Genomic DNA, 18,089 nt, shown 5'->3' on the forward strand with positions numbered 1-18,089 from the left:
GCAATATCGCAAAATAGTTTTAAAACGAGCATATCTTTAGAATTTCCGATACAGAGACTCACGCGCTGGAGATAAAAATGTTTTTTCTGCACAACGTTGCCATTGCTTGCTTTGAAATCCTTGAGTTTGTTAATCAAAAATTCGTCAAAGTTTTAAAAAATAGGAAATCGATCATAAAACAAATTTCAAATTTCAAATTTGGTCTTCCACATGCTCATATTCGTTGGAGGATTACGTTATTCAAAATTCGATGACTCTATGTACCGTTATTTTATGACAATGTGAGAAATATACATACATTTACGCAGATTTTCATTATTTAATTTCTTCAAATATAATGCAGGACTCTAACATTTTATGGCAACAGTTTGAAAAGTGAACCGACATTTATCCGTCCGACGCAAAATGCCAAAACGAAACTAATAGTCCTTCGGGATTCAAATCCCTTTGGACTAATAATTCAATATGTTCATTTTAATGTAGATTTTTTGTGGCAACAGTGATGTTTTCGTTTACATATGCTTTGAGCGTGATAACGCACGGAATGTTCCTATTTTTCATATGTTTAGAATGCTAAATAAATAGGTCCGTTGTTAATTAAAAAGGTTTTCTCTACGAATTATATTTCCATTCCTCCAAAGTTATTAAAATAAGTTAAGAAATTGTTTAATTTCAAAGAACTGGCCTTATTTGACAGGACGGAATGGCTATTTGAAGAAAACAAAACATCGAGTTCGTATTGGAATTTATCAAGTGAGTTTATGATTTATTTGATTATATCCTTTATTATTTGATTATATTGGACATACTGAATTTAAAATCATGGAAATCTTATTACGAAAGCGTAAGCCTCTAAGGCAATTGTTTACGATTACTGCCAATGCTTTAGATGCTGAAATTCTAAAGCCTGACGTGGAGATTAATCAACTCCAAGTATTGAGCTCGCAAATTAGAAGGTAAATTCAACAGATAAGATGAAGTTCAATCACAAATTTTCGAACTTTTGTTGGAAAGTGAATATTTGGCTGATTTTGACACGAATGAAACATACCGCTTCGTGAACATAGTTCATTTCCTCGGGCTCCTGGGAAGACTCCCTATCCCAATATAATATGTATACAGCTTTCCGAACATTGATGATCATAAAGTGAAGTTTTGAGCAACATAAGATAAAAGAGGAAAGAGTTCTGGGAAATCTGTAGCAGCAGAGAGCAATTCTGTAGAAAGTCCGATGAGGTACAGTAATCAGTATATGAGACATGTAGATTGTTGAAGCGAAATATATTCGATAGCTACTCTGTGATGAGATGTACAGCTTCATCGTAGGAGTGCAGCAGCTGAAAGGTATTCGATAGCCAGAGGTAGATGTAGCTTTGTCAGGAGCAAGAAGAGAGCAAGCATATTGCGTCCAGTGTAATTTGTGTGCTAGGGGGAGGGGCTATAGGCTCTTTCCAGACCATACAAATTTAGAAGAACGGCCGAACAGTAATAAGGGGGCGGAGTTACTTTAGAAAAGGAAACATATCGTGGTAAAAGTTTACAATTGGGTGCCCCTTGTTTTTTGGCGATTCTTTTTTGACGCCAAGATAGGGCCAGGACGGAACAATTTCAGGTGCTACTTTGGTAGAAGGTTGCACGGATTTTTGGCGATTTACTTTAGCGCAATTGTTGGCGTGGTTTTTACAATCGTCAGCCATATTGAAAAACACTGTTTTTACGTATTTTGCGCATACTAAGTATTCGAAACTCCAAAAAAATAAATATTGTTAAAAATAATGGATTATTTTTTTTTGTTGAAAACGTTGTTTTTTAAGATGGCAGACAAATGTAAATAAATACATTTACTACGAGTATAAAATACTAAAGTAAGGTAAAATTATTACTTTCATATAGCAAAGAAATAGAATAAAAACACCGCTATAAAAACATTACGCCAACGTTTAATTGGATTAAAATATTACGTAAACTGAATATCGAATTCAAAACCATCATACCAACGTTTAAAAGAATTAAAATATTAGTTAAATTCAAATACTTAAAAATAAGTAAATAAGAACGCTTCGTACACTAAAGCTAAAATGACAGCAATTAGTTTATTGCCGGTAAAATAGGAGGAATGTGTAATACTTTTTTTACCGTTACAGCGATTATTTCTTCCACCGTGACCGCAATACCATATACGGCCGTCCTCAGAATCGACTCTTCTACCGATCTCCATCTGTGATCCCCATTTCTCGCACTTCATTGAAGAAGCAATTAGAGAGGTTTCCTTCAAAAATTTTATTTTCTTCTGACCCTTGTAGCAATTTATAAATAAATCTTTGATTAGGAAAGCCATGTCGGGTCTCAAAATAAGGTCTTAAAGGACAATTTTTTTATTCCGATACCAATAATTTTTGGTATTTACCAATAACAACATTAATCTTTGAAAGGGAAATATCTGTTTCCTATGAAATTAAAGGAATTCGAAGAGATGAATAATAAAATTTTAAAATGGCGCGGTAATGCACAAATATTTTGTAACCAATCAGGGAGCTGACTACATCACGCCTAGAATTAAAATTATTTAAATAATCATACATATTAAAATCATTTTTCAAAACAAAATGCAAAATTAAATTGTATTTTAATATTTAACAGCCATAAATAATGTTTAAAACATTAGATTAAATTCATAGATATTAAAACCAATTACTTTTAAAGCAAGGTGATGTTATTGATTACATCATCCACAACATAAATTATCCAAAATATCATTAACAAAATTTTTATTTCAAATAAAAAATGAAAAATTAAATTGATTTTTAATATTTAGAAGCCATAAATAATATTTAAAACACGAAATTTAAGCATAATGAAACGCATTATTCTTTTTAATAAAATGACAACAAAGTATCGGTTACCATAAATAACATGTCCAGCAATGTGTTTACCATAAGTCGTATAGCTCGCCAAAAAATCTCACCAAAATCCGTGAAACCTTCTACCAAAGTAGCACCCAATTTCAAGATGGCCGCTACACAAAACAAAAATAAAAAGTCAAAGAATTGCACAAACTCTGTGTCCATGTACACATCGATCTGTTTTCACTTAAAAAACATCCCAGAATTGCACAAACTAGGCATTGCGCACTGCCTTAAATTTGTCCATGTACACATCAATCTATTTTCATTTAAAAAAAATCAGGAAGCTAAAACAAAGTTAAACTATCATGGTAACCAGAAATGAGGTTTCATCGCCAAAATTAAGAAAAAAATATCGCTAATCGAAGGTGCACCCAATTCTACACTAGAGCCCATATCGTGATAAATATATCAGTTTAGGAACAAAAGTAGAAAATAAAATGGTGAATTCCATTCCTGTAATTACACCTGGAACTTTAGAAAATTCCACAAAGAGGAACTTTAAATTACCAAAGTTGGAGCTTCAAAAATTCAATCGGGAGACCTGAAATTGGTTAGGATTTTGGGGACAAGTTAAGAAGATCGACGAAGATGTAAATATAGATGACGATGACAAATTTTAATACATATTGCAGGCAACTGTCGTTGGATCCCAGCGAGAGAGCTCATAGATAGTTATCCTCCCTCAGGTGCGAATTATAAAGAAGCTATCAAGCAGTTAAAATCTTGATTTGCACGCGACGAATTATTGGTAGAAATCTATGTTCGCGAATTACTGGTAAAAATTACGATTGCGACGAATTATTGGTAGAAATCGATGTTCGCGAAGTTGGTTTTGGCTGAAGCTGGCAGAAAAGGAAATGTTCTAACTTATCTGATAAGTTAGAGACGCAACTCAGAGCTTTGGAGACGTTGAGGGTAAAAGGTGAGATTTATGCAGCTATGCTGTATCCCTTTGTAGAGTCTTCATTACCTGAAGAAATTCTGAGGGCATGGGAGCTAGCTCGCCAGCGTAGGGAAAGTGTTGCACATACTGAAAATTTGCGAAATTTATTACATTTTCTCCGAATTGAAGTTGAAAGTGAAGAATGTCTTCAGTTGCCCCGTACGAGTTTTTCTGCTCCAGACAAAGTTGGCTCGGTTCCAGCCACAGCAGCTTGTATTTATGCAGGAGATTCAAAGAAGAAACAGCTTGATTTTTGTGTTTGGTGTGACAAGGAAACACATAATTCCTATTAGTACTTTAAACTGCACAGCCTTTCATTGAAAGACAAGAAAATTTACTAAGTAAGTTAATTACTAATTTAATCACAATTACTAATTATTAAGTAAGAAAAAAGCTTGTTTTAATTTCCTGAAAATTGGGCATGCTGCCGAAAAGTGTAAAGGTTCTGTGAAATGCCTATTATCCAGCAAACGTCATGTAACGGTGATGTGCAGAGAACTAAAAGGTTCTAGAAGTTCTAGAAAAAGGAAAAGGAAGAAAAAGGAAGCACCTAAAGTAGATAACGAAACGAGTGAGACTTTATTGTCTTATCAAAAACTGCAAACAACTCTTCTCCAAACTATTATGGTGAAGATTGTCCATAATGGAAAAAACAGAGCTGTGAGAACGCTTTTAGACAGTGGGTCACAAAGATCTTACTTACGGAAAGACATAATAAAGAGACTAGATTTAGTCCCATTAGATCAAGAGACTTTGAGCCACAATCTGTTTGGTGAAGTTGAAACTGAATCTTAGGTCCATGGTATTTTGATATCGAAATACAGGATATGGAAAATAAATTCAAGTACGAATTATCGGTTTTAGATAAAGACAAAATTTGTGGATAAATTCCTAGAGTGAAATTCAACCATATATGTTCCTCACTTCGAGAACATAAAATCAAACTCAGTGATTCTGGTAGAGATGCACCAGATACCGGATTGTTAATAGGAGCCGACTATTCCGGACAGTTGATGACGAATGATATTGTTCCACGGCCGAAACTCTGTCTTCTATTTTCTCTTTCACAGAAGAAACTTTTTCTTCAATTTGTCCAACTGTAATTTCAAACGCGTCTATTCTGCCTCCCATAACCTCAAATTTATTTTCTATTATGCAGGTAATTTCTCTTTTCATCTCTTCTTGTCTTGCTTGATTCTTTTCCTGTCCTGCTTCAATCTTTTTCTGTCCTCCTTCAATCTTTTCCTGTCCTGCTTCAATCTTTTCCTGATTAGATTTCACTCTTCTTTCATTTCTTCTTTAAACGAGGGAAAGACTGATATCAACTGCCTTAATTGCTCTTCCATCGCTCTTGTTATTGGCATTCAAATCCCGCCGCTGCCACCAAAAATTGTTGCGTGCGTACGAGTTCGTTACGAAATGAATGCACAAGTCCGATGAAAAAGGAACAAAATTTATTATTATCACAGCAAAAATGCTTAAATCTCCTCAGATATTCGTGCAGTATTACAATATGTTACAGTAGTTATCTTTCAACTACTCAAACGTTCAAGAGAACTTAATTCGAAACAGCTAAAGAAAGCTAATCCACGAATTCGCTACAGTCAACAAGAGCAGTTTTCTAAACAAATTCTTAAAGCAACAACAAACAAACTAAAATCATCGAATTGAGAGGTTTTTCTCCTTTTTACAAGATTTTTACATCGCGTGCGAGAATTTTCTGGAACTTTCTCGAAATCAAAGAGATATTTACTAAATGTTAAATGCACGTGCTCTTGTATTTTAAATTTTGCGGCTTAGCTTTCCTTTAATATTCATCACGCGCTACACTGCAAGGGGAATAAAACACTGCACGGGGAATAATGCCTTGCTTGATACCGTCGGACTTTGCTATTCGGATCTCACAGAACTGTGGAATTTAGAGACAATTGACATAAAAGATCCGGCTGAAGTGAAAACTAAGGAGAATTTAGACACTGAAACGATCACATTTTTCCTAGAAAACATTAAAGTAATCGAGGGCAATAGGTATGAAGTCTGTTTGCCTTGGAAGGATAGTCATCGGATTCTTGAAGATAATAAAGATAAAGCGGAAAAAAAGACTTTTCGCCAATACACGAAGATGGGATTTTTCGAAGAATATGATGATATTATTAAAGGCCGGCACGAGGAAGGTATAATTCAAATAGCTTCGAATAATAGTGATACTGATCACTTTATCCCATCAGGCAGTAATCAGGGATTCCAGTCTGACTACTAAAGTACGACCTGTATTCGATGCATCATTGAAGGATGAAAATGAGAATTCCTTGAATACTTGCCTCAAAAAGGGGCCGAATTTAATAGAATTGCTTCCAAAACGTTTGATGCAATCCCGGCAGCATACAATTGGTGTAACTGCAGATATAAGGAAAACTTTCTTACAAATCGGTTTGTGTGGTAGAAACAGAGACTTTTTGAAATTCCTGTGGTGGAAAGATTCAAATCAAACCGAAATTGTTACCTACAGACACTGTCGTGTCGTGTTCGGCATTTTTTCGAGTCGATTTCTGTTGGGAGCAACGATTTCCAACCGTTTGAATAATGCTCCACAAGATTTAAGAGGAACGGCAGTTAGATTGAAGAAATCCTTTTATGTCGACAATTGTATAGCTAGTTTTGAAACCGAAGAGGAAATAGTTAAGTTCAAAGAAGAATCCTAACTCTAATGTTTCCAGGAGGTTTTGATCTTAGAGGGTGGACTGTTGTACCATTTAAAGGGAGAAGCATGACTTCCTATCAGAAGATTATTCCAATTGTGGGACACCGAGAATGATGAAATTTATTGCAATTTAACCCCTTTGACATGTTCGGAGAGTGCCCACACGAAAAGATATCTGTTATCAGTTTCACAGAGGATATTCGATCCCATAGGATTTACTATTCCAACTGCATTAATGCCAAAACTCATTCTGCAAGAAACATGGAAGATGAAACTTTCCTGGGATGAAAATCTTCCACAAGGTATAGAAAGAGAATTTCAGACTTGGCTCAAAAGAATACACTTCTTGAATTATTGTAAAATTTCAAACCGAAATCCAGGCCGAAAACTTTCGGTGTACTGATGGTAAAAATTTGAAAGAGATGCTTTAAGGATGACTTTGGACTTCTTCGAGTAAGAACTGAACTAATTTTAAGGAATGAAGAAGAAAACTTTAAGTGTCCTATTCTATTGCCTAGGAACCATACACTAGTTCATCGCCTAATAGAACAGAAACATCGGCGACTGCAACATGCAGGTTCACGGACTAGGGACTGCGAGAAGATAATTGGATTGTCGGTGTGAGATGTCTTGTGAAGAGAATTTGTTCAAAGTGGGTTATTTGTAAAATATTCAAAGGGAAATTTGTTCAACTACCATTTGCACCCTTACCAAAGGACCGCATTAAATATGATGGAGCTTTTGAGGTCACTGGCATCGATTTGACTGGCCCACTGTATGTATTGTCTGACGAAAAATCATGGATTGTGACTTTTACTTGTGCGATATCGTGCTGTGCACTTTGACTTGACAAAATCTTTATCAGCAGATTCCTTTATAATGGCACTTCGAAGATTCATTGCAAGAAGGGGTAGAGTAAGCATGATATATACCGACAATGGTACCAATTTTGTAGGAACGAATAATGCATTAAACGAACTTGATTGGGAAAAAATAACGGAGTTCTCAACAATTGAGAAGATTAAATGGAAGTTTAATCCTCCAACCGCTCCCTGGTGGGTAAGATTTTGGGAGAGGTTGGTACGGATTGTAAAAGACCTTTTAAGACTAGTTTTGGGTTCTAAAACAGTCAGTTATATTGAGATGGAAACTATACTATGCGACTGTGAAGTAACAATGAATTCACGACTCCTAACTTACTTAGAAGACGAGACTGCGGAGTTAAAGCCATTGACACCTGCATATTTTATACAAGGAATCCCTCACCATGATGTAAAGGATCTGGATACTATAGACAGCAAAATTTTAAATCGTCGCTTGCGTTCGATTTATAAAATCTTCGGAATGAGTTTTTACGCTCGAGATTTAAAAATGAGTACCTAGCCCTGCTAGTCCATAGAAGAGAACGAAGAGGAGACACTTTAGAAGTGGGTGATGTGGTGTTGACTGGAACTCCGAAAAAGCACATCAACTGGCCACTCGGGACTTGCTGTTCAAGTATTTGCAGGTGCAGATGGTTATGTAAGAGTGGCAAAAGTAAGAAAGGTTGACGGAGAAAAAATAAGACCCGTCCAAAACCTGAGTCCTTTAGAAGTGACTCGTCCCTCAGAGCTACCTCAGCGTTTTCAGCCTCAAGTCTCGTTAAATCCAGATCAAGATGCAGATCATAGAAGATCCTTCACACAACCAACAGCTCTGGATGGTCAGATTGATACATCAAGGGTAGTTGAGCCTCTGATCGAGTCCCCTACCCATTAGGGTCGGAAGAGAAGTAAAAGTTCCTCATCGATTGAATCTCTGAACTGAGTAGAGAATATGCTGCAATTTCCTAAACTTGCAAGTTGGCCGGATGTTAAGGAACGTGCTCGAACTCAATTAATACACAATAATTTAATATGTTCATTTTAATGAAGATTTTTTGTGGCAAAAGTGATGTTTTTGTTTACATATGCTTTGAGCGGATAGCGCACGGAATGTTCCTTCTTTTTTTCAAATGTTTAGAATGCGAAATAAATAAGTCCGTTGTTAATTAAAAAGTTTTCTCTGCGAAATATACGTAGGGGAGTCAACTGAAAACCATAAAAGTAGAAATAAAAATCCGGATATGGCTCCAGTGAGCTGTAAGTTGGCATGCCTGTTTGCGATATTATGCCGGATGTCTCCTAGGTGGCAGCAGCCGGCAGATGCACAAACACCGGCGCAACAACAGTTCCAAAATGGCAGCCCCACTAGCCACATGCACCAGCGAGGAGCAGCGTTCTGTGATTCGGTTTTTGCGAAGTGAAGGTGTGAAACCGATTGACATTTTTAAGCGAATGAAGGTTCAGTATGGAGATGCGTGTTTGTCACAGCCACAAATCTATGAATGGTGCCGGAAATTTGCAAATGGTGTTACGTCCGTGGCCGATGCTCCACGCCCCGGCCAGGCTCGGCGCGTAGTGACTCCAGAGACCATTTCAGCCTTTGAAGCCATTGCTTTGGAAAACCGCCGTATGACAATAGACGAAATTGCAGCATTTGTACACATGAGTTATGGATCGGCACATCATATTGTGCATGATGTTCTCCAGTTTCATAAGGTGTCTGCAAGATGGGTGCCCCGACAACTGACGCCTGAACTGAAACAGCGACGTGTTGATGAGTGCGAAGACCTTTTGCGGCGTGCTGAACGTTACGGTAATGCCTTCCTGTCACGAATCGTCACTGGTGACGAAACATGGGTGCCTTACCATCAGCCTGGAACAAAGCGAGCGAGCAAGGAGTGGCGCCACTCTTCATCACCGAAACCCAAAAAGTTTCGGACACAGCCGTCTGCAGGGAAGGTTATGCTGACCCTCTTTTGGGACGAAAAGGGCATCATCTTGGAACACTACACGCCACGAGGAACCTCTGTTACGAGTGCTACGTACTCGGACCTCCTAAAAAATCAGCTCCGGCCTGCCATCAAAACGAAACGACGTGGATTGCTGTCAGCCGGTGTGTTGCTGCAACACGACAATGCACGGCCCCATACGGCACGTGCAACGGTTGCGATCATCACAGACCTGAAATTTGAATGCCTTCCACATCCCCCTTACTCGCCAAACCTCGCACCGAGCGATTTCCATCTGTTTGGTCCGCTCAAAGAAGCAATGGGCGGCAGGAAGTTCCACTCCGATGAAGAGGTCCGCAACGCGGTGAACGAGTGGTTGCGCCGTCGCCCAAAAGACTTTTTTTCTGCAGGTATTCAGGCTCTTCCGAAGCGCTGGCGGACTTGCATTGAACGAGGAGGGGACTATGTTGAAAAGTGATTTACTTCTGTACCCTGTGTGACCAATAAATAATATTTAAAAAAATAATTATGGTTTTCATTTGACTCTTCCTCGTATTTCCATTCGTACGAAGTTACTAAAATAAGTAAAATAAGTTGAGAAATTGATTAATTTCAAACACTCATTTTCATAATATCAATCGAAAAAAAAAATCTTCGAAATTTATGTTGCAATCTTTATTTACATTTGAATCACTTTCCTTGTTAAATTTTATCTATTTCGGAATTCAGAACCGACGACTTTTCTGAAGATTAAATTACAAACCTTTTTGGACATGTTGACAGAGAAGCACCACTCCCAAAGGGATTTAACATTTAAAGAAGCCTCCGGCCAGTCTGTACGTATGCCTTGAAACAAGTGGCAGGGTATATCCATCTTTGTCGTCTAAAATAATCAAAACGTCTTAAATTTTGTAAGTCACTACAAAACATATGCATTGTCAAAATGTCAGTTATAGAGATGAATACAGAAGAAAAGTTAAAATTATGAAATATTTAATTACTTCATGTATTAGTTTATTTATCATATTTGTTTAGCTTACGTTCTACGACATTATAAAATAAATAAATTAACAAATAGTTTGAAATAAGATTTACTTTTCGTGATCATGTCATATAATAAATAAAAATAAGAAACAATAGAAATTACTTAACTGTTTACTTTCATTTATTATGACATGACCAAAAAAAAATAGACCTGTGTCAATATTTTCTTTCGTATCAAAATAAAATATTTCACCAGTCATTCCAAATAGCATTTTATATATAGTTTGAACGCAAATTAACAAATTACCTTTTTGGTGGCTTTATGTTTTTTCCTTTTTTGGCTTTTTGGGATGTTTTATGTTTTCTTTTAGCTGAAAACTTAATTTTGGAATTCTACTATTTTGTGTTTATTATGTAAAATATGGAAACACTGATAAGGAAGATCTTTCAACCTTGAATCCTAAATTTTCACCAAAATTTACATAAATGAATCTATTTATCTAGAAATACATAACAGTTAAAAAAATTTGCACTATTTGCTAACATTCTACAGATAATCAGATCAGAAATGATAAAAACTGAGTTTTCGGTCGCAGATAGCCTTTCAGTTTGTTTTGAAAATATTGCAATTCATAGTGCTATTTGCAACTGATGTAGAAAAAGTTATAAAAGTTACTTTGATAATTTTTTCCCCGCACTTAATTTGTGCTATACATTCTTTCAATCTCTAATCAGCGTATTTATTACCATGTATGTACTCAAATACAAGGTGATCCGAAGGTTACTACACCATTTTAAAATGAAATAACATTTTTTAAAAAATTTATAATATGAATTTGTTCTTTTATAGACAGAAAACAGACTTCTTGGAAAGAAATTTAATTTGGTTTTGAAACTTATATCCGTTAAACAGCCACCATTTTACGCTTCACACTGACGCACTCTTTCTAATCATAACCTGTCTGAATGTTTCTCGGCTTATTTCCGAAATTTCTTCTTGGTTGCTAGCCTTCAGTTGCTGAGTGGTTCGGGATTGTTATGGTATACGCGCTCTTTCAAATTAGCCATATAGGAAAAAGGCTGAAGCAGTTAAGTTAAGCGAGCGTGGCGGCCATTTGTTTCCAGAGTTTCATGAAATCATCCTTCTTCCACTCAATATTTTAAAAATTTGCCCAACAATTGAACTTTTAAGATTAATTTTTGGTTTAGACCCTAAGACCATATTGCCCTGCACTGGACATAATGCGTAAAACCATACCGCACTGCTTTGTTTGCGTTTTATTGACAGGAAGTAATCATTGAAAATAAATCATGGAATTAAATGAGAAAACTTGATTAGAATTAACACATGCTCATTCTGTTATGCCTGAGTCTTAAACTCTGAAGTGTTTGCTACATTAAATACTCTTTAGACGCTTTATAGGTCCTAACGATAACTGTATAAAGTTGTTATATGTGAACGTTTAACGTAGGTTTACGTTCCTCTATAATGGTCTGATGGGAAAGCTATTTAAAGTGTCCGCGAATGCTTATATCTTCGAAACTGCTAATGCTACTGTAAGGATCTTAAGTTTTACTAACGTTTATTTTATTTTAAATCTTTACTATCACTTCTTATTTTCTACTTCCGGCCAGAATTATAAGCGTGAAGGTTTTTATGCAAAGTTTGTCTGGCGAACGCCAAGTATTTAAGTTGTGGCTTTTTGCCAAGCGAGAGAGAGGAAGCAGTGAGTCGAAGCAGGCCGCTTACCTTAGAAGTTACGCAGTTGCTTGTTGCCTTCCAGGCCAGAGGTTTTAATCCTCTTGATAAATTGTAAACGTATTGTAGTGTTCACAGTTCTCTGTACTACATACGCTTCCTGTTATTATAAGGCCAATCTTCCACGTTTATTATTTTAAAGTTAAATTAGAGTTTAGTTCTATTTTTATATTTTTACGTTAGACCCCGAGTAGCGGGTCTGTGTATTCCGAAGTACGGAAGTTTTTGTAAATAGAGAAAAATAAAGGGTTTTGTATACCCTTCTTGTGTATCCTGTTTACTTCCCACAGTTTTGAACATAGCTTTAGTAAGCTCTCTGTTCCGAGTCAGGTCCTTGCATGTTCCCGAAGAAGGTAAGACGGAACAATTGAACCTGATAGTGGCGCCCAACGAAGAAGAATAACCATGGCCGAGTTTCAAGAAGAACCTGTGCTGCCTGCAGAAACAGCTCAGAATCCAGAAATGCCAGCTGCCGCCCTGGAAGGATTTGGTTACATCGTCCAGACCATGCGCGCTTCGATGAAACCAGAAGCAACATTTAATGGAAACTCACCGGTAACCAGTTTTTTGGAAAAATTGGATGACCACTTCATGCTCTACCCCGTGCACGAGTTTCAAAAAGTTACCTTAGCTACCAGCGCTTTGAGGGGCCAAGCGCTTAACTGGTTCAAATGAATAGGCAGAAGTCTCTTGGGTCAAGCAGGAAGTCCCACCTATACTTACGAGAATTTCAAGACTGCCCTACTAAAACCCTTCCCTGTTGTAAGGGATCGTGCGAAATTAGAAACGGTTCAGTATATATCAACAAAGAATCGAAAACCTCTCAAGCTTTATTTTAAGAAAAATTCACGTCTTCAAACTCTTGTATGGAAACCGTCCGGATCCTGAAATAATTCAAGTGATTTTGCCGAGGTTACTACCCCAAGTGCAAGACTTTATTGAATTGAGAAATCCGACTACACTGGAAAAGTTATTTGAGCTAGCAATCCAGTTTGAAAGTAGAAGAACGGCGGACGTCGAAAGAAGACGCCAATATCAACAGCGAAACCAATTTGGTACGCCAAGACTACAGCAAACTCAAGCACACGGCTACGGAGGCAAAGCGAATCAGTGGGCAAGGAAACCCGAGCATTCAAAAACAGCCGGCGAACGTCGACAGTTCAATAGCAACCCAGGGAAAAAGTCTCAAGGCCAGTGGAAAAAGAAGGAAAGCATGGAAACAAAAAAGGATTTAAACTAAAACGGATTTCTGCTGACGGGAGGGTGCGGAAATCCGAAGGCCACGAAAACCCCTCTTCCTACAAGTTAAATACAGTAATGGTGAAAAATTTGACTCTTCCGAAGATTGAAGTGTTGGTGAATAATATCCCAGCCACCGCACTCCTGGATACCGGCGCGCAGTGTTCCTGTGTGGCAGAAGTTTTTTTAGGAAGTATTTTCGTAAATATCGCATATATAATTCGGATAATACGACAGTGTTAGCTGCGCAAGGAGAAAAATGTAAGTGCATAGGTAAAGTACCGTTGTATATCCGTATCAAGGACGAACAAGTAAAGGTGATGTTTTTTATAGTAAAGAATCTGCAAGCACATGTAATCTTAGGAATAGATTTTCTTTCAGACGCACAAGCAACACTGGATTTTAATGAAGCGTCCCTTAAGCTGACAATGAAACCAGTTCGTGCAGAAAAGGCTGAACCGCCGATGTTAAAACTTGACCACCTCCCTAATGACGAGCAAGGAAGAATCCGACAAGTGGTAAGTGAATTTGCTTCGTTATTTAGTGATATTCCAGGATTTACTCAGGTTACTAACCATAGTATTGACACCGGAGATGCAATGCCAGTGCTCCAAAAACCATACCGGTATGATAAGAATAAGGAAAAAATTATAGAATGGCATATTACCGATATGCTACGTAAAAAGATCATAACGCCCATCTCAAGTAGTTATGCTAGCCCGGTGGTTTTATGTAAGAAAAATAATGACTATCCTTTGACGCATCCAAAAAGGTGGAGATTCGCTATTGATTACCGTAAATTAAACTCCATAACTAAATATCCGGTATATCCGTTACCGATCATTGAAGAAATTCTAAGGAACATAAAATCAACCAAATTAATGACGACTTTAGACTTAACGACTGGTTATTTTCAAATAGGGGTTAGGCCTGAGGACGTGCCTAAGACTGCTTTTATAACCAAGTCTGGCACTTATGCATTTTTGCGTATGCCGTTTGGCCTTTCAGGGGCCCCGGCAACATTTCAGCGATGCATGGACATTGTGTTAAGACCTGTTCTTGGAAAGTCCACATTTATCTATTTAGACGATATCATTATTACTAGTGATAATCTCGACCAACATGTACAGGATTTAAGACAGGTGTTTTCTTTATTAAATGAGGCCGGTCTAAAAGTTAATGTCTAAAAGTTAATGTCGGTCTAAAGTGCAAATTTGCAGCCCCTGAATTAAAATATTTAGGTTACAAGATATCTCAGAAAGGAATCGAGACAGATGAATCAAAAATAATCGCTGTACAAAAGTATCCGACTCCAAACACGGCAAAGAAGCTCTCTTCTTTTCTAGGACTTTGTTCATATTATAGGTCCTTTATAAAAGATTTTGCAGCTATCGCTGAGCCATTGTTAAAATTTAAAAGGAAAAAGGCAAGATTCTCGTGGACGGCCGAAGCCAATAGTGCTTTCGAAAAATTAAAACAAGCATTAACGCAAGCCCCTGTGTTGAAATTTCCTGAAAAGGATGAGAATTTAGAAATTTCAGCGGATGCTTCGGATTATGCGGTAGGAGCGGTACTTTCGCAAAATCAGCAGCCCGTGGCATTTTTTAGCCGAACTTTAAATCAAACACAAAGAAACTATTCCGCGACCGAGAGAGAGGCACTTGCAGTTCTGTTAGCAGTGCAAAAGTTCCGAGTCTATTTTGGAAAGGCGCCGATAACAGTGTACTCTGATCATGCGGCGGTAACTAGATTGTACTCAGGGAAAAATTTATCTCCAAGGTTAATAAGATGGGCACTCAAGCTGCAAGAATATAATCTGGTAATCAAGCATACCCCCGGAAAGGAAAATATCGTAGCAGATGCCCTATCAAGAATTAAAATAGACGAACAAGGTAATACCGTAAAGGTGGCAATGCTTACAGCATGTACAATAAATTCCCGAGAAACTGTAATAACAGAACTGGGTAAGGATCCTGAGTTTGGAAGCATTTATGAGTATTTGAAGGATCCTGAAAATTTTAGCCACCAAGATATTGTGGCGATAAGAAATAGGGCGGCCCATTACGAACTAATAGATGGTTTATTATTTTATACAAAAACTACGAACTCCAACAACGAATTTCGACCTGTTATTCCAGCTAGTCTTAGATTAAATATCCTGCAGGAGCTCCATGACAGCCCTTTAGCTTCTCATGCTGGTATTCGAAAAACTATCCAACGCGTACGCGAGGCAGTCTACTTTCCTGAACTGCAAAAGTTAACAAGGGCGTATGTCCAGTCCTGCCCAACATGTCAAGCAGTTAATTATATTAATTTCCGCCCGGCCGGGTTTCTAAATAGTATTAAATCCGAATTTCCAAATGAAATAATTGGCATCGATTTATTGGGCCCTTTCCCAAAAAGTCAGTTAAATAAAAGTCGCTATCTCCTTGTTATGGTTGATCATTTTAGTAAATGGACCGAAATTGTTCCCTTAAAACGAGCCTCCGCGAAATTAGTTACTGATTCTATTTTAAATAAATATATTTTAAAATACGGGGCGCCCCTAAAAGTTATATCGGATAATGGTCCTTATTTTGTAAGTAATATATTTGAAGACATGTGCCAAAAACTGGGCATACGTCATTTAAAAATAGTCCCGTATCGGCCGCAATCAAATATAGCGGAACGGGTCAATAGAAATATAGTGAAAATTATCCGTAGTTATGCTAAAAATTTCATAAAAGCTGGGATAACTATGTCAATGAATTTGCTTTCGCCCTTAGGACCGCAAAACATGATACAACGGGCAAAACTCCTGCTGAGTTATTTCTAGGCAGAAAGATTATAACGCCGTTAGATAAATTATTTTATGTGCAACAAAGAGCCCCAGAATTTAAAATGGGTGATATAGAAAAACTAATTAAGGAAGCAAAGAAGAATACGGAAGTAGCACAAAGAAAACAGAAGCTCTATTATGATTTGAAACGACGGGGAGTAACTTATAAAGTAGGGGATGAAGTTTTAAAAATTAAGCATTCACTTTCTTCAGCACCAGAAGATAAGACTGCCAAATTTTTCCCTCGATTTGAAGGACCATATGTTATAGAAAAAATAACTCACGCTGTAGTAGTGTTAAAAGCCAGAAATGGTGAAACCTGCTCCGCAAACATTGATCAAATCAAACCCTACTTCGATCGTAATAAAATGCAAATATTTTCAGATCTTTTGCAGGATCCGGCACGGCAGACACTGCAGGCACAAGCTCCAGAGGTGGAAAAACGACAAGTACAAGGGCAAGCCATTAAGAGGCAGGAGCAAGTGAAAAGAAAATTTCCCCGCGGAAAAATTGAAGGTAGCAAGAAAAAGAAGCCGTTGCACCGTCCAGAAAAGAGAGTTCACGAATACCCCCAGAATGAAGAAGGGAGAAGGACGACGTATGTGAAGAGAACCAGGAGAAATGACGGCAACTATAACCCGGCTCTAAAACGGAAGATCTACTCATCCGATAGGACTCTCCGCAGCAAATGTCGCCGAACTGCGGAAGGGCCATCAGCGGCGGAGGAAAAGTTACAAGGAAAATTTGAACGGCCAGCAACGAGGTCCAAGCAGGAACACGAAAGAAGTTTACCGGTTCCGCCAAGACCAGCTGCCATCAAACGGCCAAGACCACAAGCAGAGGAGAAAAAGAAGGTATTCAAGGGTGACCGAACTGGTGAAAAAAGGAAGCTTCCAGAGGAAGGCACTGAAGGGCGAGCCCGTACAAGGAGGAGGATAAATCAAACAACTATCTGCAATACCTTTAAGGGCTGGGCCCAGAAAAGGATGTCCGAATATCACAAAGATGAGTAAAATTTTTTGTTACTTTGCAAACATTAAGTTAATCTTTCATTCTTACTGCAAGTGGCAGATTTCAAGAAGTTTTACCTCATGCGAGGCCTACCTTTATCGCCAAAAGGGCGAGAAATGAGTTGTTACCGATTTTGGTATTATGTTTTTCAATTACTCGCGCGTAAAACTAAAGTTGATGTATAATAGCGTTGTGTAAAGACTTAAATATTGTAAAAAGTTATTGTAAAAAGTTATTGAGCTAAAAGTTTTCAACAAGGTCGTTTTAGACCTCAGTTTCAAACTAATTAACTCTGGCGGGAAGTATGTAAGGATCTTAAGTTTTACTAACGTTTATTTTATTTTAAATCTTTACTATCACTTCTTATTTTCTACTTCCGGCCAGAATTATAAGCGTGAAGGTTTTTATGCAAAGTTTGTCTGGCGAACGCCAAGTATTTAAGTTGTAGCTTTTTGCCAAGCGAGAGAGAGAAAGCAGTGAGTCGAAGCAGGCCGCTTACCTTAGAAGTTACGCAGTTGCTTGTTGCCTTTCAGGCCAGAGGTTTTAATCCTTTTGATAAATTGTAAACGTATTGTAGTGTTCACAGTTCTCTGTACTACATACGCTTCCTGTTATTATAAGGCCAATCTTCCACGTTTATTATTTTAAAGTTAAATTAGAGTTTAGTTCTATTTTTATATTTTTACGTTAGACCCCGAGTAGCGGGTCTGTATATTCCGAAGTACGGAAGTTTTTGTAAATACAGAAAAATAAAGGGTTTTGTATACCCTTCTTGTGTATCCTGTTTACTTCCCACAGTTTTGAACATAGCTTTAGTAAGCTCTCTGTTCCGAGTCAGGTCCTTGCATGTTCCCGAAGAAGGTTAGAAGGATCATTGAACCTGATACTACTACCAATCTAAATAATCATTAGATAG

General features: G+C 37.6%; 1 protein-coding gene across 1 annotated transcript in view; it reads right to left on the reverse strand.

Moving 5' to 3' along the window:
* The window catches only part of LOC118198977 (uncharacterized), a 121,369-nt gene that overhangs the window by 40,783 nt on the left and 62,497 nt on the right, over positions 1 to 18,089 (reverse strand). Inside the window, exon 8 of the mRNA XM_035370757.2 lies at positions 10,126 to 10,245. Within this exon, the coding sequence (XP_035226648.1) occupies positions 10,126 to 10,245 (120 nt within the window). The remainder of the gene's footprint in view (positions 1 to 10,125; positions 10,246 to 18,089) is intronic.

Source organism: Stegodyphus dumicola, chromosome 12 (genome assembly GCF_044657685.1).
Source record: "Stegodyphus dumicola isolate Sdum_Otavi_A_Nest chromosome 12, ASM4465768v1".
In the NCBI taxonomy this organism is placed as follows: Eukaryota; Metazoa; Arthropoda; class Arachnida; order Araneae; family Eresidae; genus Stegodyphus; species Stegodyphus dumicola.